At 48.1% G+C, this 24,839-nt stretch overlaps 1 protein-coding gene across 3 annotated transcripts in view; it reads right to left on the bottom strand.

The window, feature by feature from the left end:
- Positions 1-715: 715 nt before the first annotated feature.
- Positions 716-24,839, bottom strand: part of AP2B1 (adaptor related protein complex 2 subunit beta 1) — an 81,438-nt gene continuing 57,314 nt past the window's right edge. For all 3 annotated transcript variants that reach the window (XM_062592276.1, XM_062592278.1, XM_062592277.1), the window contains 6 exons: positions 24,114-24,259; positions 21,189-21,318; positions 13,539-13,623; positions 12,697-12,783; positions 4,414-4,568; positions 716-3,153 (listed from right to left, as the gene is read on the bottom strand). In XM_062592276.1, the coding sequence (XP_062448260.1) occupies positions 3,079-3,153; positions 4,414-4,568; positions 12,697-12,783; positions 13,539-13,623; positions 21,189-21,318; positions 24,114-24,259 (678 nt within the window). In that variant the 3' untranslated portion in view covers positions 716-3,078. The remainder of the gene's footprint in view (positions 3,154-4,413; positions 4,569-12,696; positions 12,784-13,538; positions 13,624-21,188; positions 21,319-24,113; positions 24,260-24,839) is intronic.

Below are 24,839 nucleotides of genomic sequence, written 5' to 3'. Positions count from 1 at the left end.
CGAGCCCCTCACCATGGTCACTGACCATGAATGTTGGTTTCTAATGCAAAAACACCCCCTTGCAGGGCATGAACCTGCCGCCCCCAGGCCCTGGAGAAACAGGGGCATCCCCTAATCGCCAGTCCAGAGCCAGCCGGGGTGAAGGAAGGGGGCACTCTGCCTCATCCCTTTTTTTGTGTTGTCCCATTGCTGGCCACGGATGGCTACAGGTTGGGGCTGGCTGATGGCCCCATGGCCCAGGACCAAGGTTTCGTGACCCAGCCTGCCCTGCCAGGAAGGGCCAGTAGCAGCGAAGCCCTGTGGAAGCTCCCAGCACGTCAGGATGGAGAACGCTGGGGCAGAGCAATCCAAACCCCTCACACATCGTTTCCTCTCAGGGAAAGCAGGTCACATCCCCCCACCTGGGGACCAGACTGGACTGAATCAGTACCTCCCTCCTCCTCCTGCTCTCCCAGAGACTTTCCGTGGTGACGCGCTGGTGCCCAGGACCTTTCCGATGCCCGAGATGAGCAAGAGCGGAGCAGGCAGGGACCGAGGGCCTCTCTTCTGGGAGAGCAGCGGATGGCGAATAGAAAGAGATAAATGGCTCCTGAGGAGTAAATCTTGTCCCCTTCTTACCAGCCCCAGCCCTTGGTCCGTGCTCCCTCCAGCGGGCTGGGAGCAGAGAAAGCAGTTCCTCTCCCCAGCCCCGACAGAGCCACACCACAGCCGCAGCTTCGTGGAAATGCGTTTATTGACATGGACGCCAGGTAAAGCCTGAAGAGCAACACAACTACACCGCAAACCACCGAATGAGCCCAGGCTCTGCCTGGCAGCTCCCTGGAGACACCCGTCCACCAAGGCCAGGAAGAAGTCTGACAAGGGAAGGGGGTGCTCTGCATCCCCCCCGGGCTGAACTACACCGACTGGTAAGCAGAGTGGGACCTAAGTGTTCATTTCCAATCCTCTGCTGCCTCCTCCCAGCCTTGCACCATCCCTATCCTTCCCCCACGGCCCCCAGTGTGAACTGGCACCTTCTTAATAGCTCCAACAGTGATTTTTATGGTGCTCCTAGCAAGGCTTGGAGCAAAGCTTCTCCCAGCCCACGCAGGCAGAGCTCAGGAGCTCCTCCGGCTCTGCCCTGCATTTTCCCCCATGCAGAGGCGCTTACAGCAGGTCCTCAACTCCTTGGGGGTCCTGCAGCTCCCAGCTCTGCTGGAATCTCTTCCCTTCTTTATGGAGGGCAAGGGCTGGGTAAATGCATTTTGGCCTTTTCCCAGCATTGGCTGCTTATCTGCAACCTTAGAGTCTTGCAGAGGTGTCCTTGTCCTGAGTTCTCCCACCCCAATCCTCACCTGGGCTCTCTGCACCCACAGGGTCTCCCCTGGCTGTGCCAGTGCCAGAGCCCTGAGGAACCATCAACTCTCCTGCCCCAAACAGACAAAAAATTATTGACCTTGGATACGGCATCTAAAAAGACAACATGGATGCTATGATGGAGAGCTTTGCTCGCTGGGAGGAGATAGCATCAAACTAAGCATGCTGCGGGGAGCAAAGCTGTTCTGGTTAGTGGCTTGGTTTAAGCAGCACAAGCGATGGCCGGAGCAGGGGCATGCACGAGGCTTTGCTGTTGCTGCAGTGCTTAGTGGCTGCAACACCACAGCCACGGGAAGAGGAAGCAGTCCTGGCCCTACGGACGGGCAGGGAACGGGGGGCCAGGGCACTGCATGGCTCAGGGCAGGGGCTCAGGGCAGGAACCTGCATCTTTGTGTGCGCCTTTGGGCATAGAGAGCCAAGACCCAGCTCTGGGAGCCGGAAAGGGAAGAAATGCTTCCAAGATCTGCTCGACTCTCAGCTCACCCCAGAACTGAAGCACACAAGGAAGCAGGGCACAAACACCACCAAGCCCGGGCTGCCTCCATCACGCCACCCAGCCTGGCTTCTTCTGGTGCACACGACGGGACCAGGGAGAGCCAGTCCGGCGCCCCGCAGCAGCTGTGGGCGCACTGCCAGCAGCGGCTGAGCCCTCGTGGTCGGGCCAGACCCCTGCTGATGCCTCCGGTCCTGCCGGCGAAGCAGCATCACCATGTTCAGACTTACTGCCGTGAGACTCAGGGACTCCCGGGGCTCACGCAGTGCCGCAGTGCCGGGGAGCAGGAGTTGGCGCAGCCGAAAAGGCAGGTCGGCCACAACCGGCGCGGGGACGGAGCGGGCAGAGGGGCTCGGGGTGGGTGCGCGCGCACGCGGGGGCCGTACCTCACGTGCTGGCAGGAGCCTTTCACTAAGGGCGGGCTCGTTTCCCTCCTCGTCTCATCCTCCACTGTCCTGTTAGCAGTCTAGGTCCACAGCTCCTCCTCCCTGCATGAGAAGCCTTGCTTCTCAAATCAGCAGCTAATGAGCCAGAGAGATGGTTAGAGTGAAAACACACCATCAAAAACAGAGTTGAGTCTGCCAGCACAAGTGTAATAGAAAACCGTCTCTTTAGGACTTCGTCCGCCTCCACGGACCAAACTGATGGCTCTGTTCCTAGTTCTTAGAGGCCGCGTTCACCCTGCTAGAGCCCAGTTTCCCTGGAGGGCTCCCACCACTTCCCTAGTTTTGCTTTCCCTTTAAGCCAATTACAATAAAAAAACTCAAAATGTATAAAAATATAAAATAAAGTGCAGTATATGTTTTCGACACTTTTGCCTTGTTTTAATGAGCAGACGTGTGGTTTTTGCTTGTTTTTTCCAACGAGCAGTATTTTACAAAATCTTAACTACGCCTAAAGCCATTTAGAAAACACTGAACATTGGCACAAAATGGAGAAGCCCACAAGAACGGACAACGAGTGAGGGGCGAGGGGGACGGGGGACAGTCGAAGCAGTGGTTACAAAGCTTCCATGGACGCTAAAAATATCAAAGGGGTTTGTTCCCTATCATCGTTAGCACGTGGATACTAATTGCTACCTTGTTTAATCAGTGCGTTTGACTGAAATCCTACACATGAATACGGCTGCTTCCAGTTAGCGTGCTTTTCCCTGCGCCCGGGGCCAAGGAGGATCCGGGACCCCTTGCTCCCTCCTCCTTCCGCAGGGTGAGGCACAGACGGAGCTCCCGTCAGTTCTTCAAGATGGCATCGTAGGCCTGGTAGATGTACTGGGACACTTCGGGAGCTCGGCACTTCAGAGACAGCTGTGGAGAGAGGGGGAATGGAGGTTAGCACGCGCGAGGCACCAGGGAGAAGCGGTGGATATTCACCTCCCAGAGACGGGAAGCCGGCTGGCTGCGTGGGGCCCGTTCACTGCAGTCTGGCAGCGCTTAACTTGCGCTCGAGCAGGTTCCCGAATTGCAGTGCTGGGCCCAGCACTGCCAACGCAAGGGAGAGACTTCCTAGCGCCGCCAGGAAGACGCCTGGAAATCTCCGACCTGCAGCGCAGGCTGGATGCCTCACGGAAGGGGCTGCTGACAAAGCTGCCCAGAGGATTTCTTCTGGGTACTGGCACGCTCTCCCCATTACCAACATTGAACTGAGCTGGCTCTGCCTTTTCGGAGCCTGCTCGAAGCAGAGGTAGGACACAAAAGCAAGCTCCCGTTGTGGAGTTCCCAAATTCCTTAACCAGTGCAGCCACCTCCGTGGGCATGAAGAAAGGGGCCACCGCCCAGACCCTGTGATGAGGGACCTGCCTGTCCTTGGGCTGTAAATCACAGCAGGAGGTCGGGAGCTCATTTGCTTCTGAAAATCTGCTATTTGGTCCTGATAGATGCAAACTTGGCTTTCACCCCTCCCTGAAGTGAGGACTGGGCCCGAATGACTGAGGTGACATTACTCCTTGCACAAACAACATTTTAAAGCATTTTCCTTTGCTTGCTTTCACCATAGGGGTCCTCAGACCCCAGACATCCCTTGAAACTCCTGGAGGAGCCTCCAAGAGGAGAGGAATTGTTTTAAGACAGGAAGTCAGGCACAGAGGTCCTCAGAAAGGGAGAGAGTCAAAGGGAATAGTTATAAGGGTGCATGATGTGGGACAGACGGCACCTTCCCACCGCTTAGAGACTGTTACTGGTACAAGGCCAAAGAGCCTCTGATGTCCAGACAGACGGTCTCCACTGCAGGAGCATGGCAGGGCATAAATTTAGTCTCGTTTACTAGAGGAGGAAGGGCATCCTGGCAATGCTTTCCTGCTAATGTCTCTTGGCTTTATCTCTGGAAACCTTGGCAAATAAGTGCTTGTTGCTGAGCGGGGGTTATCCCAGCTCGGCAGCAACTGCAACGCTACTCTGTTGTTTCTTACTTTTTCCAGCTCAGTGGGAATTCCTGCCCCCAGTCAAGCTACCAGGATCTGCACCAGAAGAGCGCATTAGGCAAAGCAGGGAGCAACTGCTTTACGTGCAAGGTCCATTGGAAGGTCCCGAGCCCGCCCAACATGCCCTCTGCCATCCAGCAGGTCTCACCGTGTAGTTCGGGTTCCCTGGCTGAATGCGAAGCTCAGCCAAGATCCAGATGCCATTGGTGAGTTTCAGGGACTGGTAGAGCATGTCCTGGCCTTCCACGTTCCTCTTGGCAATGGTGTAGACATTGTTGTTCTGTAGTTTGCTGGAGACAGTGTCTTCAGAGAGAAGGGAGAAAGAAAAAATGCACATCTGTTAATCCAGATTCACCATTTCTCAAGAAAGTAGAGCCCAGAGGAGCATTCCTGGGATATAAGCACACAAGGAAGCAGACTTCTGTCTCAGAGTTTCTCTGAGGACAGAAGCAGACATGATATGAGGAGAAAAATTCCAATTTCCTTTCACAGGCTCTTTCCTTTCAGCCTGTGATCCCCCAATAAATATTCACCCTTCTTGCAGGGTTTTCACTTACTGCTCACTGCTCCAGATCACGGAGGTTTTACTGACTTTATCAAGACAAGATCCTGCAGTTCAGAGAGTAACAGGACTTTGCTGTACTCTAAATCCCCCAGAACATCCAGGCAGGGTAATCCAGAGAGAGCCAAAATCAGAAGACAGAGGCAGGGAAGAACAGAGATCTTCGCCCAAGGCTCATTTGGATGCATGGTTCTCAGGTCCATCCCAGCAGAAGAGCCCCCTCCCGCCTCCCTCACTCTCATACATAGGTGCTTCCAGCTAGCCAACGTCCTGCAGGGTAATAAAATCCCGGGTAATAAAAGTCCTTTTTCTACGACAACCACCCAAAGGGGGAAAAACCCACAGCGCTCTGTCTCCAGACAGTAAAGGGCTGTAGTATAGTTTTAACACACTATAAGACCTCAGCGCTTGCAGAACATGTGATTTTGCCTGCACAAATATGTGGATGTAACCACGATGCATGCTCTTGCTAAGGAACCGTGCAAAGAAACAGAACAGTGATCAAACCCAGCATCCGGTACCAAAGGCCTCTGGAAGCTGAGGGGTTTCTCAGCCCAGCTTAGAGAAGGGCAAGCCTAGGCCTTGTGATGCCAGGTCACCTTGCATATCTTGAGTGGGAGGCCCAGGGACGAGACACAACCATTCCCACACCTGCCAAACTCTGCCGTCGAAGCCTGGGCATTCTTGATGCCCAGCAGGAGAGGAAATTTAATTTTCGATCTCCAAGTGCTTTTGCTCTGACCACGAGACCCGACTGTATGTGCTAGCTAACACTGAGCAGAGCAGCAGGCCGTTTCAGAAGGGCCACGGTCCATCTTCTCAGCAGAAGTCCCCCAAGCAGCCAGCGCAGGTGGGAGCCCTCTGCCCTCCTGCCTCTCTCCGGGGCCCAGCGCCGTCCCCTGCGAGGGGACATCCTATCATTCACGGGTCCCTTATCAGCAGCTTGGGCACTCTCGACAGAAAGCAGGGGAGAGAAGCAGCCTTAAAACAATTTGAACAGAAAGCCAAGAGACCGGGAACATGAGATCCATTTCAAGGAGTGCAAGGAGCAGGACAGCAGCACAGTCTGCAGCGGCAGAAGCAGCACCTGAAGCGTCTATGCAGCTCTAATTCATACCTGCACTTACAAATACCGACATCTGACAGCATCAGTGATGGACTTGAACGGACACATGTCCGTGCTGGTGCACAGCGGGATGAGAGAAGGGGCTTTGCTGTGTCTGTTCACACACCGGGGAACAAAAAAAAGCAGGACAGAAGGATCCCACAAATCCCCGTGGCGACGCCGAGGCCTGGACCGGCTTCCTCTCCCCAGAGCAGACGTGATAACCAGTGCCAGGCGACACCCTTGACTGCGTGCCACCTCCAGGGACAGCCTGGACCCCTCGGCCGGCAGCTGCACTGATCCTTTTGCTCCTCAAGCTTCAGAGTAGCTGTTTGCGGGTTGTGGAGGGTTCAAACATCCAGCTACCCAGACAGTCAGATTTAGGTTTCCTTTCTTCCTCAGTTTCTATGGAAACTGGCAGATATAAGTAACTAATGAGATCCTTTGCTTAAAAACCCTCATTCCCTCCGTCTCCTCCTCCCACCCCTACTTCTCCTCTATACAACAAACTCATGCAAATTGGGAAAATGTGTAACACAGAGCGCTCATCTGCTCGCGGGGCACAGCGGCCCGGGAGGGCCCCTTGCTGGAGGGACCCCCCTGCTAGGGAGCGGGACAGACCCAGCACCCGCTTTCTTGTGGCACCCCAGCAGCCCCGCCAGCACCAGCAGCCTCCAGGGCTTTGCGGAAGCACCGCGTTCAGCACAGTGCCACCTCGGAGAGCACGTCCTTGCTGGCAAGGGACACGAGCCACAGCATTAGATGGGACCTTCCATCTGCCCGGTTTCAAGGGGCTGCGGTTAAACCTTGCTGCTCTGAGCCTCTTTGGATACGGCCGAGGAGCGGAGTCCCTGGCAAGGGCTCCGCACCTTTGCCCTGCCGGGAGTCGTTCCCCCCACTCCGTTTGGAGACGCCGCCGGAGCAGAGGCATTCCCCGGGAGCGCAGGTGCCGGCTCGGGAGCCAGGCGGCAAGGGGGCCAGCGGCTCGCCCCCTGCTCGGAGCGCGGGTTCGGGATGGATGCCCGCCGGCGGCGAGAGCTGGGGGCCGTTCCCGACTCCTCTCCCGCAGGCAGCGGCGCCGATCCCTCCCGCGCGAGCGGCATTTCGGAGATCATCGGGCAGAGTTGCCAAGCAACGGTGCCAGGCTGCACCTCGCTGAAGGCAGGGCTGCTAATGCCACGCGACAGCGCAGCCTTTAAAAATACATATATTTGCAGGGAGCCGAGAGCTCGGCCTGGCTCCGAAGGGGGCGCGCGGAAGCGGCACCCCCGACGGCGGGTGAGCCAGGAGCGCACGAGCCCCTTCTGCAAGGCGGCGCGGCCGACGGCCAGCCTCGCAAAGCACCTTGCAGCAGGGCTGCTTCTTTTTCCTCAATGCTTATTCTCACGTTAAAAGAAGCCTAAGCACAACGTAAGGACACAGAAATATTTCCCATCATAAACAGCAGGGAAGTCTCCAACATCAGTCCATCTTTTGGGTTTTTTTTTTGCAGTTTCTTCCCTACCCGAGTCCAACAACGAAACAGCACACGTGGAAGGACGAGCAAACAGCCGGACAAAGCCGCCTTCCCTGCACAAAGTAATCCTTTTTAAGCATGTGATTAAGTCTTCTACACATCAGATGTGAGACATTCACATCTCCAACGTCCAAGATATCCAGTGTGCCACACGGGCAGTTTTTCGCAAAGGACATGCACAGCTCGTAGGATTAGCGCCGAAGGCACCTCTCTCTCCCCCGAACCTACGAGCACTGGAAAGGAGGAAGAAAAACGTCACCATGTGTTGCGATAGCCGAAAATATCTCTGCTCCCTTTCTAGTAACTCTCAAATGGTTCTGAGCATCCAGCCAAGAATTGCATTCAAATACCAAACAAATCGGCAAACTTGGATCCAGCAGGGAGGGATGTTGGTCATTTCCAAGATGTGTTACAAGCACGGGGGTTTTAATTTACTTAATGATCAAGAGGAAGCTAATAGATTTGCAGAGATGCAAAAAACGTACCAGGGAAACTTGCATATGACTGTTTCCCAATTTGTTTCAGCAAGAAAATCCAATTTCTCTTTCTTAGTTCTGGCATTAGCAAATTACATTGGCGGGGGGGGGGAGGGGGGAATCAAAATGACCAGCACGTACCAATAAAGCCACATTCAATTCAAAACAACGAAGTTGTCACTTCACATCATAGTTTGGAGGCCAGTAATAAATCAGCAAAAACAAAGTTACCAGAACTGCTGAACAGCACAGCAGCTAAATTACACCCTGATTAATAGCATTCATCTGCATGTGCAAGTCAGCTTGTGCCACTGTTGTAGCTGCTCTTTCACTCAGTGGGCTTGGGTAAGCAGAATAAAATAAAATAAAATAAAATAAAAGTTAATCTGATTTGCATATTTTAGCTTAATCTAATGGTCTTTTAAAATGTAATCAAACTTAGCATGTTGGAAAAAAACAGAGTCAACAAGGCAGAGCAAATTTTAGTGCATGTTTAGCTGAGAGGGAAACCTCGGTTGGTACAGCTTGTCAAAAAAACCACTCTGCTATTCGAGCTATATAGGTCTATGAATATTTTCATGCATGGATGACACAAACACTGGAGCATAAGCAAGACTCCTTAGCAATCATTCATCTGGTACACAAAGAAGAGTGTTAAAGACCTTACGATTCTACGGCCCTTCCCAAACCCTGCTACAGCAGGCTCTTTGGGCTCGCCCAGCTCTGATTCAAGTTAACATTAGCTTCATAAGAAATGAGAACGCAGGGTGAACCTGCTGTTTTTATTACAAGCTATATTTCTGAATATAGCTTTTTCCACAGCAGTATTATAATGACTTATTAAAGAGGTAGATATGTGAAGCGGAGCTCTAATGAACGCAAAAGGGGCACTGCACCACCAGCGCACCTTGCCCCGCAAGATGGCTCCAGACAGACTCACTCCTCCATGGCCATACGCCCCGGCCCTAAAGAGTGGCCTCAAGACAACTCCTCACTCCGGCAACCAGAGCCCCAAATCCTTACTCTGGGGATAAGCACGCATCCCTCACCGAGTCGCTGGGAACGGTGGGAACACCTTCAAGGGCCCAGGACTTGCTTATTTTTGAAATGAAGATGCTCGAGTCAGGGGTCAGGGTGGCAGGCTCCGGGCATTTAAGGTGTCAGCAGTCCGTCTGCTCCTCACCCGCGCGGTGCCTTATCTGCAACCCCTGCTCACAGCGCTCGGGGCCGTTACCTGCAGTGGTTCTCATGGTTCTTCTGCGCCCGCAGAGGGGTGAACTGTGGGGACAGCAGCTTTTCCTGCCGTCCCCATCGCAAACCGTCACAGTCGAGTCACAGTCCCGAGCCCTATCCGGTTAGCCCTGCAGGCGCACGGTGAACCTCTTCAAAGGCCTTTGAGCACAGGCTAACAGCGAAGCATCTCCGCTGGCGGCACGTGCGTGTCTACCTCCTTTTGGTGAAAAGAACAGAAGAAATAATCTGGGGAAACCTGTGGTTTACGCAGCTCTAAGACAACTCGCACACTGTCAGACAGCCTTGCGTGTACAAGAAATCACGAGCTACCTTCTTGACTGATAAAAGCCAGCTCTCTAAACCCGTTTCCAAGCTTGCTCTAGTTTTGTTCTAAAAAAGGTTACTTAAAATCAGCATTCCCTGATTAGCTGGATGGCAGGACCCCAGTGTCTGCACCTAAATTCAGCCCTTCTCACGAGGTGTGGACGCAGGACGGACCCGAGCACTCGGGAAAGCGAAGGCCGTCTGCAGCAAGGAGAAGAGGAGCCGGGCACGCAGGGGTGCAGGGGACTTCTAATCAGCCCACTGCCCCGCGGCAGCCTGCGCGCGGCTCAGCACGCTCCGCTCCATCCGCCCGGCGCCTGCTGCTGCCGCGCTGCTCGATTCGAGCGGCTGGTTGTGCTGTGATTAGGGCACATCAGCTGGGGAGCAGAGCTATTTTTAGCTCGCAGCTAAATCCGTGTTGTTGGGCTGGAATCAGCTAGACTGAAGCATGAATGGCGCAGTGAGTCCCCGCGCCTGAGCGGCAACTCGCCACCAAGTGGGTGGGCTCACGCTAGGCATGAATTAGTTACCCAGGCGGCTGCAACAGGAGGGACATTGATTCAGGTGGTGGCCTGTGCACTTCTGGGAAGCCAGCAACTCTTCGATGCTTTTCATCTCTGTCAAGGGGCTGCAGAAAACCCAGCACTTTTGAGTTTTAGTTAGGAGCTGTTAAAATCTGCAGATTTGGGGCTGAACAGCTTTGCCAAGGCAGCAGGTGCTTACCTTATTTTATGCCAATGGGATGAAAGCTATCTAGTGGCAGCACTTCATCAATGATCAACAAACCCATCAACAGCACAGGTTAAGAGCTTTAGTCTGCTTAGGTGTCTCCAAAAAAAAAAAATATTTTGAAGGTGAACCAGTCTATCCTCCATAAAGATCAAGTGCCTAAAGATTTCACATACAACACAAAGTTGCTATACTCCAAAACCAGGAGGTACCTTAAAATAAAGCTGTTTTCACTGGATTTAAAGTGATCAAGATTGTGAATCTTGCAAGATTACTGCCCTGTTGCAGCAACTGACCCAATACGCACCCCTGCTCTGGTATAAACTAGCAGCAAGACGGATTAAACCTTCTTCCAAGCTCACCCACTTTATTCTGCCTCTGCCCTGGTGCACACATACATAGAGCCACTTACCACGTTTCCATCCAGAGCATGTAAATCTAGCCCTCCACTAGGTTTCAGGCCCAGCTGATCCTTGTACAGAGAAGCTTCACACTGTTAGGAAGGCCACTACTAGAGGGGATCACTCTTAGACTAAAGCAAGGTGAGCAGCAGAACTACTGAATCAGGATTGAAGTGGCAGCTAAAACCCAAAAGGCAGAGACAACCACACAAGATTTCCCTAGTTTTTCCTCCTACAAGCTATTGGCCTGCTTTTTGCCAAAGCCCAGGTGGTCAAGGAAAAAAATTTGCCTATAAAGTTGCAAGAAGAAGGAGGTGTCAGCACAGATACATCTGATAGAAGTGTTTGAAATCTGTTTATCAGATATGACCCACTTTCTCCCAAACATAAGCCAAAGAGGCTGGTAGATCCTGCATACTTTGGAGCCTCCCAAGTGACTGATCACACTCCAGAGAGACACTGTTTTCATAGCTCTTGCTAAAACACAGAAAGAAGCTTCTTCCCAGCTGAGTCCTGGCAATGGCTGCAGATAGCACTGCAGAGAAATTGTGCTGTGTTACTGCACTCTCCTTGCAAGCTATGTGTTACTGAGCAGCATCAATCCAAACAGGCTTGGCCAAAAAATCTGGCCTCTGGCTGGCGAAACACCCTGCTCCCCCAGCAAGGGGCACTACCTGTCGCTCCTCCTCAAGCGCGATGGGTGCGCTGACCAACCAGCTGGTCTGCAGGACTCCCGGGCCACCATGCCGCAGGTGCTCATCTCTGCAGCTACACAGACTCCCTCTCTCCCTCCCAGCTATGTCCTCCACTAACCAGGATCACAGCACACCAGCACTGGAGATGAGTTATCAACATTTCTAACAGGAGATGCAAAGAGCTCCGGACAGTGCGGTTAGGGCACGACTGTGGCAGACGGCACGATCAATGACGGCACTGCAGCGTGGGTGGAGAGACCGATGCCAAGCTCAGACTGGAGCAGAGGGGCAGCCGGGGGAGGCGCAGAGGTTGTTCTCATTTGAAACCCCACAGTGAGATCAAGTCATAAGGTCTGACAGCTGCTATTTCTTCCCCTCTCTTGCATGTTACATCTTTTATATTCCAAAATAGTAATAATTATGAGCACAAAGAGACCCATGGTTTCTGTCTACAGTTGAAGCAAGAGGGTGTTCATTGTGTAATAGCAGACATGAGAGAATAAAAAGGTTACATGGTTTGTAATCAATAGAGACACATTTTTTCCTCTAAAACACAGCAGCTTTTGGTAGAATCTCTTGGCTCCTGCCCAGACCTCTCGAATCAGAACAAAGCTGCTCTGCTGGCCACGTTCCACTTTTTACACTCCCTCACCCTTCAGCAGTAATAAGGTCATAAGCACAAGTAGGATGCTCACAAACGGAGGCAACTGGATGACTAAACACATAACCGAATGGGATAGAGTATGATCAAAACACATCAATATATCAGCTAATAACAGCAGACCAACTCTCTCCTCTCACATGGCTTGTCCTCCACAGATGTCAAAACATTTTTACAGTGGTACATAAGATTACTCTTTCAAATCAGAAAGGAGAAAGTAGATGCTAAAAGGCAAAGTGACTGGCCCAGAGCTAGGCAGCAGGTTAAAGGCAGGGCTGGAACACATCTCCTGACTTCTACTCCTGTTCACAAGTGCTCTTTACACTGGTAATAGCAAGGTGCATTAACAACATACACTAGCAGCATGATGGCCCACAGTAGCAGGCCAGGATTGATGAACAGACCAAATACAGTATTCAGCTCTACTTAAGAACAGCTTTACAGATGAAGCATAAAAGAGAAAACATGAATACAAGATGCAGAATGAAAGGAAGAAGCAGAGAGGTAAAATCCTAAGACCTGGGATTCTAGACATGCTTTTATGGACTCAGCTAAAGCTTTTGATTTAAAACAAGCCCCAGGACCCGAGCTTACAAGCCATTCTGTTCACAAACGCAATACTCATCTATCCGTTATCTAGACGCAATGCTATTAATAAGGTGATGTCTAGTGACCATTTATCAAAGGTGCTGCTCAAGGCTCTCAGCACGGTAGAATGAAGCTACTCACCGGCATTCAAGTGGCAGTCTTTAATCTGGAACTGAAGCTCGTTTTCATTTGGAATATCTTTCCATGTTGCAAGGAAGACTTGGCGCTCTACAAACAAGAAAAGACAATCAGCACTCCTGGCTCCTCGCAGGATTGTAGCATTAATTAAGTCACCACAGAATGATACAAAGTAGATACAAAAACAAACAAACAAAAAAACCCAACCTTTTGGTCATGTTTTGCCCTGCCATGGTCAGATCCAGGATTTGCTCCTACAATAACTTCATAGTCTTACTGTAAAAGCAGCAAAGCTTTGATGGTTTTCAGAACCCTCAAAGCAAAGAGGGTCTTTACCCAAACCAAGAACAAGTGGGATTTGACAAGAAGGAAGGAGACCCCCACACACACGCACACAAGATCATTTTATGGTGAAAGGAAAAATGCTGCTTTTCCAAACAACTTCTCAGCCAGTTCAAAGAACAATTTAATACAGGAGAACAGGAACACAAGAGTTGCAATGCAAATATTATAGGGGAAAATCCTAGATCTATTTAAGCAAGCCATCCCTTCAATAAAACCAAAAATCAATCTTGAAGGAAAAAGAGTCACCCTTTGCCTAGCAGAGAGGGTGAGAGCAGAGGACTTCGGCTCTGGAAACAAAGCTCTACGGATACTGCAGGACAACAGACCATCAGTGGCTATCAAACCACTGCTAACCCTTGAGGTTGCTGAGATACATTGGCATGAAGATAATGGCCAAGCACATGTGAATCTCAGCCATGGGACATGGTACAGACATGATACCCAGCCGGGCACTACGGCTTGGCTTGGCGAGGCTGACCACAGACCTAAGCAACACTCACCCATTTTGCCATCCTCTACGAAAAGCACGTTGAGAGGAATTAGGCAGCTGAAGTAAAAGACATCAATGTTGTTTTTCACAGCCACCTGTTACAGAAGAAACAGGGCGGGTTAAAGCTGCTGTGCTGGCTGTAAGTACAAAGGGATCCCAAGGCCTTGCACAGTTATTTCCCACCTGTGCATGCCGGAGTGCTCTCTCCAAGCAAAGGCAAACTCTGAAGAGGGGACTAGCTGGAGATACGCTGCTGAGCTGCAGGGCAGCTCTCACACAAAGCTCAGGCTCAGTACACTGCACTCGCTCTATTTTCACTAAAAGCTGCTCAGTCATTTCCTGCGAGCACTTCACCATGCTGCATCAGTAGGATCACAGCCAGCATCCTTGCCTCTTTCTACTTTTGTTCAGCCTTGCCCTCCCCTTATCTCCTCCACCTCCTCTACGTACTCATCTATTCTGGCTGCATGCAGCCGCTATCATGTCTATCCTCCTGTTGCACGTGAGCTTCTTCACCTCGATCTCCGTCACGTCACCCTTGTAATTCCCAAACTCCAAACCCCCACACAGTCTCTTGTTTTACTCCAGAATCTCCGTCATTTTTGAACTGCAGATTCCTTGTTTAACTCTATTTCAGCCTCTATAAAGCCGGAAGCTGGTCCACTTCTGCTGCACTGTCTGCACACTCCTGTAGTCTCTCTCCAGTCTACTGCCTTCACCCTCATGCAAGTGGTATAGAGAACATACTGTGCGTGTTTATTCTGTGCTTGGCTGAAAGGAGGAAGTTCTGCTCTAGAGCAATCAGGGCAGGTTAAAAAAAAATCACTGGACAAAAGACTTAATCCTCAGTGTCATTAAACTCTGTCAGCTGGGGAGATGCACCGGATTGCCCTTTCTCACCCATGCTTGCCACACTACTGACTAATCTCTGCTAATGCAGGAAGCAACCTCAATTCAGTTTTCCCCGGGTTGAGAGCTGATGGTACAGCAGGAGCAAACCAGAGGTCTGAGAAAGTGCACTGTCATAATATAGCACAGAAAACGTAGCTGTGGGCTTTTTTCTATGCCGCTCACGCTCTCCTCACATCATCCAGCACAGCAATAACCTGTCACTGGAGTATAGTTCAGCAGACACCCGCCATTCCCTGCAATGGAGGAAACTTGGCCTGTAAGAGGGACCTAGAAATGAGATTGTGAGGGAAGCCCTGAATTTCAGTGGCTGTTTGAGCTCCTGCTTCCTTTGAAAAAAATCCCAGACAAATTCTCTGATTTGTCACCCAGCTGAAACACAAACCAGACCAACCTGAAAGCTGAGCCAAAGAAATAAATTTGCTGCTGCAAAGACTCATGCCACGACAAACTCCATTCACATTAATAATTACATGCATTAGTGTTTTGCTGAGACAATCTACTGTCCAACAGCAGCAGGTTTAGAAAGAAACCCCCAGGTGTCTGTAAGAAACAGCTGTGAATAGACACGGAAGGCGAATAAACCAGAGGATTCACACAGAAGTCAGCTGGTTAGACATACACGCGAGCCAGAGCATAAGTGCTAGGAGACAAGGTTCCCAAACGAAGAGCACCTCCATCAACTGGGAAGGTCTCAGAAGTGCAAAGAGTAACAAAAGTGTGTATGTAAGAGTCTGTGGGGTTTCTACTCTCAGCCATCATCAAAAGTAACAGCTTATATTTAATTCCCACAGTGCAAGTCAGCTTTTAAGAAGGGATTAGTTTAAAGTCTGCTAGAAACATGTGAATTATGGTGCACCCCTCCCCCCCCCCAAAAAAAAAGAAAAAAAGAAAAAATAAATAAATCGAGAAATCCACATAGCCCTCTGTAACGGGGAGCTGTCACATGCTCTGACTGTTGGCGTCATATTTGTGAGTTTGAGTGTTGAGAGCTAGAATGGAATATTACAGCCAGCTCTTTAACATCTTACTGCTGCTAGAGACACCTAAACCAGAGGGGCAATAGCAGGTTGCTGGATGGACTTAAGTGACTCACATCTGCAAAATGCGATTAAACGGAGTCTGGGTGAGCAGCCAAAAATGCACCTCTGAATCTCGGAGGGGAGAGTTCTGGAAAGGCAAGCAGCATAATCAATCCAGATGCTACACTTGGATGCAACAGTCATAGAGACAGACTGAAAGAAGGAAAATTTAGGCTAAACCTCTAAGAAAACTTGACAGTGAAAATTATTAAGCAGCATAAAATTCTCTGGAGGAAGAGAGAAGCTCCAGTGCTTGGAGTATTTAAAATCAGCCTTTACAATGCTCTCAGTAAGGTGTACTGTAGCAAAACAACAAAGCATAGCAGGGACTACACTGCAAGATCTAAGATCTTTTCCAGCTCTGATTTAATGATTAATTGCCTTGCCTTAGAACAACAGAGATTAGTTAGCTTTTGTAGCTAATTGTTGTTGCCATACAACAGCAGCTACTTATAGGAGAAGGGCTGGAGAGAAGCGCCTTTCTCCAGTCACGGCTCCAGAGGCGCACATCAAATTAATATGCCAACCCTGTCCCTGCAGTTATAAAAATGCTATAAAAAGGTATCTGCTGACCTGCTTCTCAACTCTGCAGAAACATCCCGAGTAAGCTGCTTTGATGTGCTCTAGGGAACTATGCAATTAATGTGCTCCAATGTGCCGCTTCTTTCCAATAAAGCGCAGCAAGCCACCCTCCAGCCTTCCTACCAAATTTCATCACTGGCTTCAGTAATGACATCATGCATCACCATGCAAGTATCTGCAATGACGCAGAAGTCAGTTGTTACAAATAACTTTGCAAACAGGGAGGGGAAGAGCCACAGTCCCATGTCCCCCTCCTTCAGATACCTATAGCGCTGGGACAAGACTGGTAAGTTTTTCTGAGCAGCTTCCATCATGCAACACCACATCCTCCCCCCCTCAAAACAGCCAGGCACACAGCTGTTGGTGCTCCATTCTCCAAGACCTGGTCCAGGTAAAGCGGCCTGCAGCTAGCTGGACAGCAGAAGTCACACCAAGAGCAGATCTGGAGGCCTTGCCAGCTCATAACACCTTTCCAAGCGTCTCAACCTTTTCACTGCCACATCAGGAGCACCCAGTGCCACCTGACAGGCTATAAAAGCAACCTGAGGCAGAAAGCAGGTCTGGACTAGAACTTGAAAGAAACTGAGTAGCTACTTTCCAAAAAAAATCCAGTGCTCCTTAAGTGAGAACATGGGTCTCAGACAACCAATGATATTTAAAATGATATCAGTAGCTGAGAAGTCTCCAGGTTAGATAAGCTTGAAAGAACCCTCCACTTGCACTCAAATAAATCCTCTAGTCCTATGGCTTTGCAGCTTTAACCCGCCAACCTGCACATGGACTATTAAATCTTTAACAAAACCTTTAGCCTCAAACATTTGAGAGTTGAGACAAACATTTTATATCAAAATGGCTTTCCATCTGCAATCTTATTTGAACGAAGAAAAAAATGAATGAAATGAACGAATGAAAAAAATGTGAATTCAGTCTAGCAGACTACAAAGCTTCTGAAGGATAAAATTCAAAGATGCCAGATTTTCATGTGATGCTTCACTGCAGAGAATGTCTGAACCCACTGGAAATTTGCACAAGGTCACTTACGTCCTGTTTGTGTTCCTCTCACTAAAGGAATCGGTGTCCAGAGAAATAACCCTGGAATACATTTACTCTCTTGCAGCATGAGAACCATTTTGACGCTTTTCCTGCTGTGAAACCCTCTGATGGCCAACATGTGGTATTCTGGGGAAGAGGTATGTCATGATAATAATGTTAAACAATTTCTTCTAGTGTAGGTTTCTGATGTTTTAAATCCCAGATTCGAGTATATGAACTAACTTTCTAAGTTGGATCTGAAAGCACACACAGATGCTTTCCATCAGCACTGAATACACAACATACCCACTTGGAATTGCATTAGCACCTACCCTAAATTAAGGATTTACTTAGAGTTTGGTTTGGCTTTAACGTCTGGTAACAGCCAAGCTGCTAAGGCAAGAACTCTCCTTTGCAAAGTCTATTTTACCTCTGCCAGGACAAGGTCGTGGTTTATTCTGTGCCTGTCTGCTGCTCTGGCTGTCAGATGCCTCCAGGGAGTGCTATCTACTTTACTTCATTTTGTTTGACAGGTTGGGCTCTTGGGATCCTACAGGCGTTTGACAGCCGCTGCTAGCCGGGTGCTCTACCTACAGGCACAAATCTCGAGCTCAGGCAGTGGCACTGCACGCATGCCAAGCAAGGCTGGGTGCTGCGCCCTCGGCGGCAGCTGTCACCTCCTGGCACGCCATTTACGTCAATGGTCAGGGAACAGCAAGTCACTGAGGAAGAGCTCTGCTCTCATGTGTGTCTGGCTGTACTAGTTCAAAATGCACATTTTATCAAATGTACTCCACCATGTGCCAGACCTGTCCTTAATCAGGAAGCCAACAGCTTTCCACAGTGGAGCTAGGAACTGGTTGCAGACTCCAAGCTGTGATTTAAGTGTTTACCTCATCTCTCCCTCAAACGACAGCCCTGATGGGCTTTAAGTCATCACATAGGTTTCACAGCTTCAACTTTGACAAGGCAACAACAGGACCCAAATAAATCTGTGCAACCACCGGAGCTATCTGCCTGACTGGCAACCAAACACTTTTGATGTCAACATAGACTCTCACATGTCTTTGTGCAACAGCCTGTAAGTGCTTGTAATTGTCATGCTCCGCAGAACCAGCTCTGGGCAGGTGGACTGCAACACCCACAAGTGTCAGGTAGCTGCTGAAAGGCTGACATGTTCCCCAGCCGCCATCCTCAGCAGAAATTAGCAGTGCACCAACAACCACTGCAGATTTTCTTTAGCAACAGATATGCTTTGAGGGCATCCTGACAGCAGCTTTTTTTAATTTTGGAGAAGTAAAAAGAGATGAACCAGAGAGTAGGGACTGGAGTCTCTTTAGTCTACAGTGCTGGACCTATTCTGACTTTGGCTTTACCTTTGACTGGGTGTTGAACCTGACTGAGCTTTGATTTCAACAAGTCAAAAACACTTTCTTCACTACTTTAGGATGGGAAGGAGAAGCCTACTAGTTGTTATCACATGCAGCAAGACAAGAGAGTCTGGCAAACAGAGAAGTCTGTTCATTTGGCCACTATGATTACCTTCCATTTAAGTAAGCCTCGGAAAGTATTTCAGTCCTCCTCCCCTTTTTGTAAAAATGGCTTTTTGTTAACTTGTTAAATGTTTTAGTTTCTTTCTGTGATTACAAATGTTAAGATTTATCCAGCTGTATTCAGTGAAAGATTAGAAACAGTAATCAAAATATAACCTGAACAAGACTTGAATTCAGTACTTCTGAAAGAGTTGCCTAAGGAATGTACTAGTGGCCTTTGAAGTTTCTGATTAACATGACAAAAAGTTGAAAGCTATCAGTTTGGTTACCTCAGGACTTATTTTTCTGTTACTAAAACAAACAAACAAACAAACAAAAAAAAAAAAAAAAAAACAGAGTAGGAGATGAACATAAGGTCCTCTAGTTCAAACCAATCCTGAATTTTACTTCAATGTTTCCAAGCTCAGAAAAATTGCATTAAGCAAACTCATCCTGGAATTGTGTGTTTTGGTTCTTCAATGAATACAGGGACGTTTGTATTCTCTACTCCTATATTATGCTATAAATTGTTCCCTAAGTAGGTCACCAACATGATTCCTGAATGTTTCAAGACAGATAATTTCTACATGAATTCACAAAACATAAAACCAGAGCCTTGCTGTCAGGGCAATGACAGATCTCCATCAAACCCACTGCTGTCAGGAAAGTAAGGGGAGTGCTCTTTTTAACTTGGCATCTGCTATCATGATTCAACTCTTTGCGGAGAAATATACTATTGCTCCATATGGCAGCTTCTCCAATTGTAAAAGGGCAGCCAACTTCTATGGCAATGAGATAGCTAGCAAATTAGCAAGCAAGTCTGGCACTAATGAATGCTCTGCTATCTCAATGTAAGGTAGCTGGAGGTTTCCTCACATGTTTTCTCTTTGCTTTGTTCGAGCAGAAGATGCTCCAAGAAACAAACTGTGTTCTGATTCCTTCAGAGATTTAATAACCCAAATACTTCATTTCCTTCCTGATCAAAGGAAGCAGCAACTTGAGAATGTCTCATTGAGGGAGTCTCCAGTGTTATGGAAGCAGATCAGGACTCAGAGCTCCTACACTTCCAAATTTCCTTCAGAAAAGGTGGTAGAGTTTACAACAGCTAACCCAAATGCAGTGATATAACCATATGCTTGTGACCTGGATGCAGAGGGAATTCAGCTTTTCCCACAAGCCCCAAAAGCTCTCTGTGAAAGACAGCACATGTTATTCATTCACTGTCCACATGCTCCCCCGATCACACGACTGAGCTCAGAGCTGGAGTGTAGGACTGCTCGTCTGAGCACCAGAGAAGCTATTTTGAGTTGTTTGCCCAAAGACTCATCAATAAGTCATAAGCCCCAGAATGGGGAAGTCAAGAAAAGTGAAAAAAAAATATAGTTGCTCAGGCAGAATAAATAGTAACTTTCATGTCATTCTTTTAAGCTAAAAAGAGTACGAGCTGCTTCAAAAGGAGATATACTCCCTTCTGTGGACTGCTACGCTACAAGAAACCAACCTAATTTCCATGTCCCCTAGACATGAGGTGAGCAAGACATGCAACAGTACAAGTTAACTGGACCTTCGGGATATTGGGAAAATCGTCATTGAGGACCCAGCTACGTAGAGCAGAGACAGGAGTCACTTACTGAGCTGAACTCCAGAGAGTGACTGCACAGGACAGCAAAAGGGAAGAGCCTCCCCAGGTGGGAAGCATGTCTGCCTGACGATTACTTCAGTTAGAAGAGCCTGAGCAAAACCAGCACCCTTGATGCATGCAGGTTCTGATGTAGATAGTCTTGAGTCCAAACTGGGGAAAACATTTCCAAGGATCTGTAATGCTGAAGACAGCCCAATCTGATAAAAAGTCTCTTCTAGGGAGTGCAGATTGCTCTACTGTCCCCAACACGCATAGCGCAGCTTCATTAATGAAATATTCACTGCGTCCATCATTTCTCCCTTGCTTTTCCTGGAACATGTCTTGTTTGCCTTAGATTAAGCTATCTGGGGCAGAGAAATGCCAATATCTTTGGTAAAGCACCCCCAAAATTAAGAGCACTAGAGAAATATTAATCACTCGGTAGTTGCCACCTTTCCTGCAATTCCTTTAATTCCCTCAGTTCCTGCTGACATATCTCACTGTCTGCTTCACCACAAGCATGTGCTTTCTCTGGTCAGATGGGCTCCAGTTCATAAGCCCAACCAAACTTCATGTCCTGTTTAAAGAAGCACATTGCTAGAGCAGAGAGGTCTTATCCGCACAGACACAGGAAGACAAGCAGTGAGTTTGAGGTGTTTGAAAAAAGCATCTCACAAAATTCAAGTCCTTGCTTCAGTCTTCCTGGGAGACACTAGAAAAAGGAATAGGAAGAGGTTTTGGCCAGACTCAAGACCCACCACCATACAATATTCTGGTTCCACATAGTTACCCTATAGACACAGCTTTTTGGTACTGTCTTACCATGTTGTATTGGGCTAAACATACTGGGCTGAGCGTTTGCTGGTCTCACCCCCTGCGTGGAACAACACAATTCTTATTACCTGTAGGTTGTTCAGAGGCTCCATTTTCATGACTGGTCCCAAGGTGTTGAGAGGCAGGGAGACATCAATACTTTGGTTTGGCATCAGAGGTGTGTGAATGGCCAATGGGGTACTCGGAATGACCCCAAAGCTGGGCAAGAGAAAAACAGAGGTGATGACAGCAGCACTGCATTGCCAGAAAGCCCTGGCCTGACTCTTTGGGAAGATGCCAGAGATGCTGTCCCAACACCTCCTTCTGCCAAGCATAAGCTGGTTCAGCTTCCTATTATTACTCCTGAGCTGTCCCTGTTGTTACTGCACGGAGATGGACACAGCTGACAATATGCACCACAGCAAGTACTCAAAGTAGGACAGGGCATAGGAAACTGAATCAGGTCAGTCTATCTGACAATGTGCACGTTGTGCCCAGGGGACCAGCATCTGGGAACTCTTCCATTAAGTCCTGCATGGCATTGGTCTACTTACTGAGCAGCAGCCTGCCCAGCAAGGGAACAGCACACGGACTCAGAAAAACGGGGAAAAAGACTCAGGCCTCTGGGCAATCTCTTACAGAACTGCAGAACACCGAGTATACCGCAAGGTGTTATAGTGTTGGGAGTTACAGAAGAAGGAATTGAAGCTGATACAAAACACATACACAATCAAGAAAGAATATGCAGTTTGTAACAGCAGCACTATGGAGTAAACAAATCAACATAGTCTGGTTCTGGATGCCAACATCTGGACTTGACCCTGGTCATGTTGTTTAGTTTGAGACTCCTCCAGCAGAGGACACATACCATCGTGGCAATGCGAATGTTTACATGCCTCTCCAGTACAGGCAAGAGGCTGGATTAAATTCCACAGGCACCTCTACTTAGTGCAGAGAAGAGGAAAGGCAGCTAACGCTGAACATGACACTTGCGTGCTGTGTACTGGTTTATATTCAAAAGCAGTCTGAAGTACAGATGCATGACAGTTTGGGTATCTACCTATGATCACATTTCCCTTTAGCAGAATTTATGTTAACTTAGAGGAACAGAGCATTTATAGGAACATACCAAAGATGTACAGGCCTGCATTTTTATTTCATGCACCAAAAAATTGATGCTGCCTCTGTACAAAATTAGACACCTGTGTATCGGGCATGCCACTGTTTTTCTAACCAGATGGCCCTCTCTTGGTTTTCCTTAGCTTTCAGCTAAGCCATGGGATTTCCCTTCTGCAGCCGTCTCTCCTTGGGGGACACAAAAAGCCCTATTATTTTCCCTTAGGCCCAAAGGAAGTTGCATTTTGTTACTAAGTGGCAGTTACATTACACTATAGCTCTAGAGGTTTTCTTCCTCCCTTCTCCCCAAAATGCTTTATCCCAAGACTGCAGTGAATCTGATTATTAGCAACAGGAGATGAGCAAATGCAACAGAAACTGCCTAATCACAAACTTATATATTTAAGCCCGAAGAACTAGCCCTCTGCAGCTCCCTCCAGTGCACAAGCCACAGTGGAACGTGGTGTCTGGAGGACAGAATTTGAATAGTAAACAGTAGTAGACTATATGTGGAATATGTGCTGATAAGCTGGAAAAGGAGAAACTGCTGTTTTACTATACAGTATTCAAATGTCTTACATACTTAGGATGCACCATGTAGGTGTGGCTAGAATAGAGCTTGATGTATGGAGAAAATCAAGAGCAAAATGCCTTTTTTGGGGGCCAATTTGCATGAAAAAATTGGCTACAGCAGCTCTGCAAAACTCTCCAGAAAATTTAGCAGTCCAGGGAGAACATTTACTAAGACTTACTTAGCATAATGTCTTCATAAGTAAATACTATTTGTCCCAAGAAATCCCAAATTTTCAAAGCTAACAGTGATGTTAAAAATACAGTTCCAGTGGATCTCCGGCATAGAGATCTAAGTTAACATAAAAGATCTATGAAGGGATCTTTTAAGAAATAAGGGGAACCTTTCAGCCATGACAAGAACCAGTCTGGTCCTTGATGCAGTTGCTCCAGATAATCTATAGCAAACCAGACTCTCTGCTCTGTGTCCAAGAAGGGTATTCATGTAATGACACTTGGGTTGCACTGCCATGGTATGTCTTTTGGCTGAGGTTTCTAAGAACAATCTCTATGCTCTAGACATTCAAGGGGCTGTTCCTTCTGACAAAATTGTCCTGCTGCCAATTGTAGAGAGAACATGTGCCACAGGTTCTTACTTTGAAAATTCTTCACTGACAAATGGCTTTATTAACAAGATCAGCGCTTCCAGATAGTTTGAGGGGCAGCACAGCAACTAAGGCAGGAGGAATAGGCACAAGGGATTGATATTTCTGCAGCTCGGACGCTTGCCTGTTTATGCTTTCCTCAGGGCACTTGCTAGCTATAAAAACACTAACCTGTCTAACAACTTATGAGGCTGCTGTAAAACTTTGCAGAGATTAAATGGGGCAGATGCCGCTTCAAGCTAGGAGAAAGAGGGGACCACCTGCTGCCTGATTCCTCACTGGAGCAAGAAAGCTGCAGTTTGAGCAAACAACTGAAAAACAATATGAATTTATCAATTTGTATTTTCAGCTGTTTCACAAAACTGTGGTCTGATGAGAGTGCAGACTGTGTCTAGCAGCTGTTTTCATGACTTACACACCTACATAAAGGCCTGCCTAGTTTGCACCAGTAACTCCTTCCCATAGCTACCTTGTTTGCTCTCCTTCCCCAGCCAAGTCTCAAGTGATCTTTTATTTTCTCCTGACCAGTAAACAGCAGTCTATCCAGAGTGAGACCAATATGCAGGATGATATGATAAAGGCAAGGATGTTTGCTCTGGGGTCCTGTGCCACCGGTAGACCAACTTCTCATAACGTGCTATATCTAGCAGCATAGACACAGACTCCTTCCATGGAAATATGTGATCTTTTTATCACAGCAAACTAACTATGTGGTTTTCTCACCTGTTCTTGTTAAACTGAATGGCAAAATCAGTCATGTGCTGCAAAGCCTTATTGGTAAAGTTCATCTCCATGTAGATGTGTCCCTGCCTGTGACTGAATGTGCCTGAGATCTCCAATCCTTTAGCCTTCACTGCAGGCAACCAAACCTGAAACAGAAGAGATCTCATTCAGCGTAAGAAATCTAGCCTGAAAATAACAAACAGGCATAGTTTTCCAAATAAAAGAAAAAGTCCCAACTTTGAAAATACAGCTACATTGTCACATTAAGCCCACAAACGCAAAAGAAACACTACAGGGAACATACAACATGGGGTGTTGAAAGGATCAAGCTCACCAACAAGGAATAAGCTGTCTGCTCCTAATCCATATTTGTTTACAGCAGTCACATAAGAACTCAAATATACTAAACATTAGTGTGCACAAAAAACAGTCAGAGCTTGTGTCCATCACATCAATGTGAGACTTACCAAGTCTGCTGATGGACAGGCTTCTCCAAGGACTTGTTGGACTATTAAAGGCAGGACAATGCTAAAAATTTGAACCAAATAGATCACAGGGCTGACACTATTAGTTGTTTGGATTCTGGATTCCCAAAACAACTTTGTGGAAAAATCAAGATTCAGATTTGAGAGGTTCAAAAGTAAGTACTTCTCATCTCAAAATTATTGAGTTCTTTTGTAGTTGGTTTTATTTGGTATATTACTTGTAAATAGCTAAGTATTAAAA

This window comes from Rhea pennata, chromosome 20 (genome assembly GCF_028389875.1).
Source record: "Rhea pennata isolate bPtePen1 chromosome 20, bPtePen1.pri, whole genome shotgun sequence".
In the NCBI taxonomy this organism is placed as follows: Eukaryota; Metazoa; Chordata; class Aves; order Rheiformes; family Rheidae; genus Rhea; species Rhea pennata.
The sequence above is the reverse complement of the archived record's forward strand: the minus strand, read 5'-3'. Positions and strand labels throughout refer to the sequence as shown.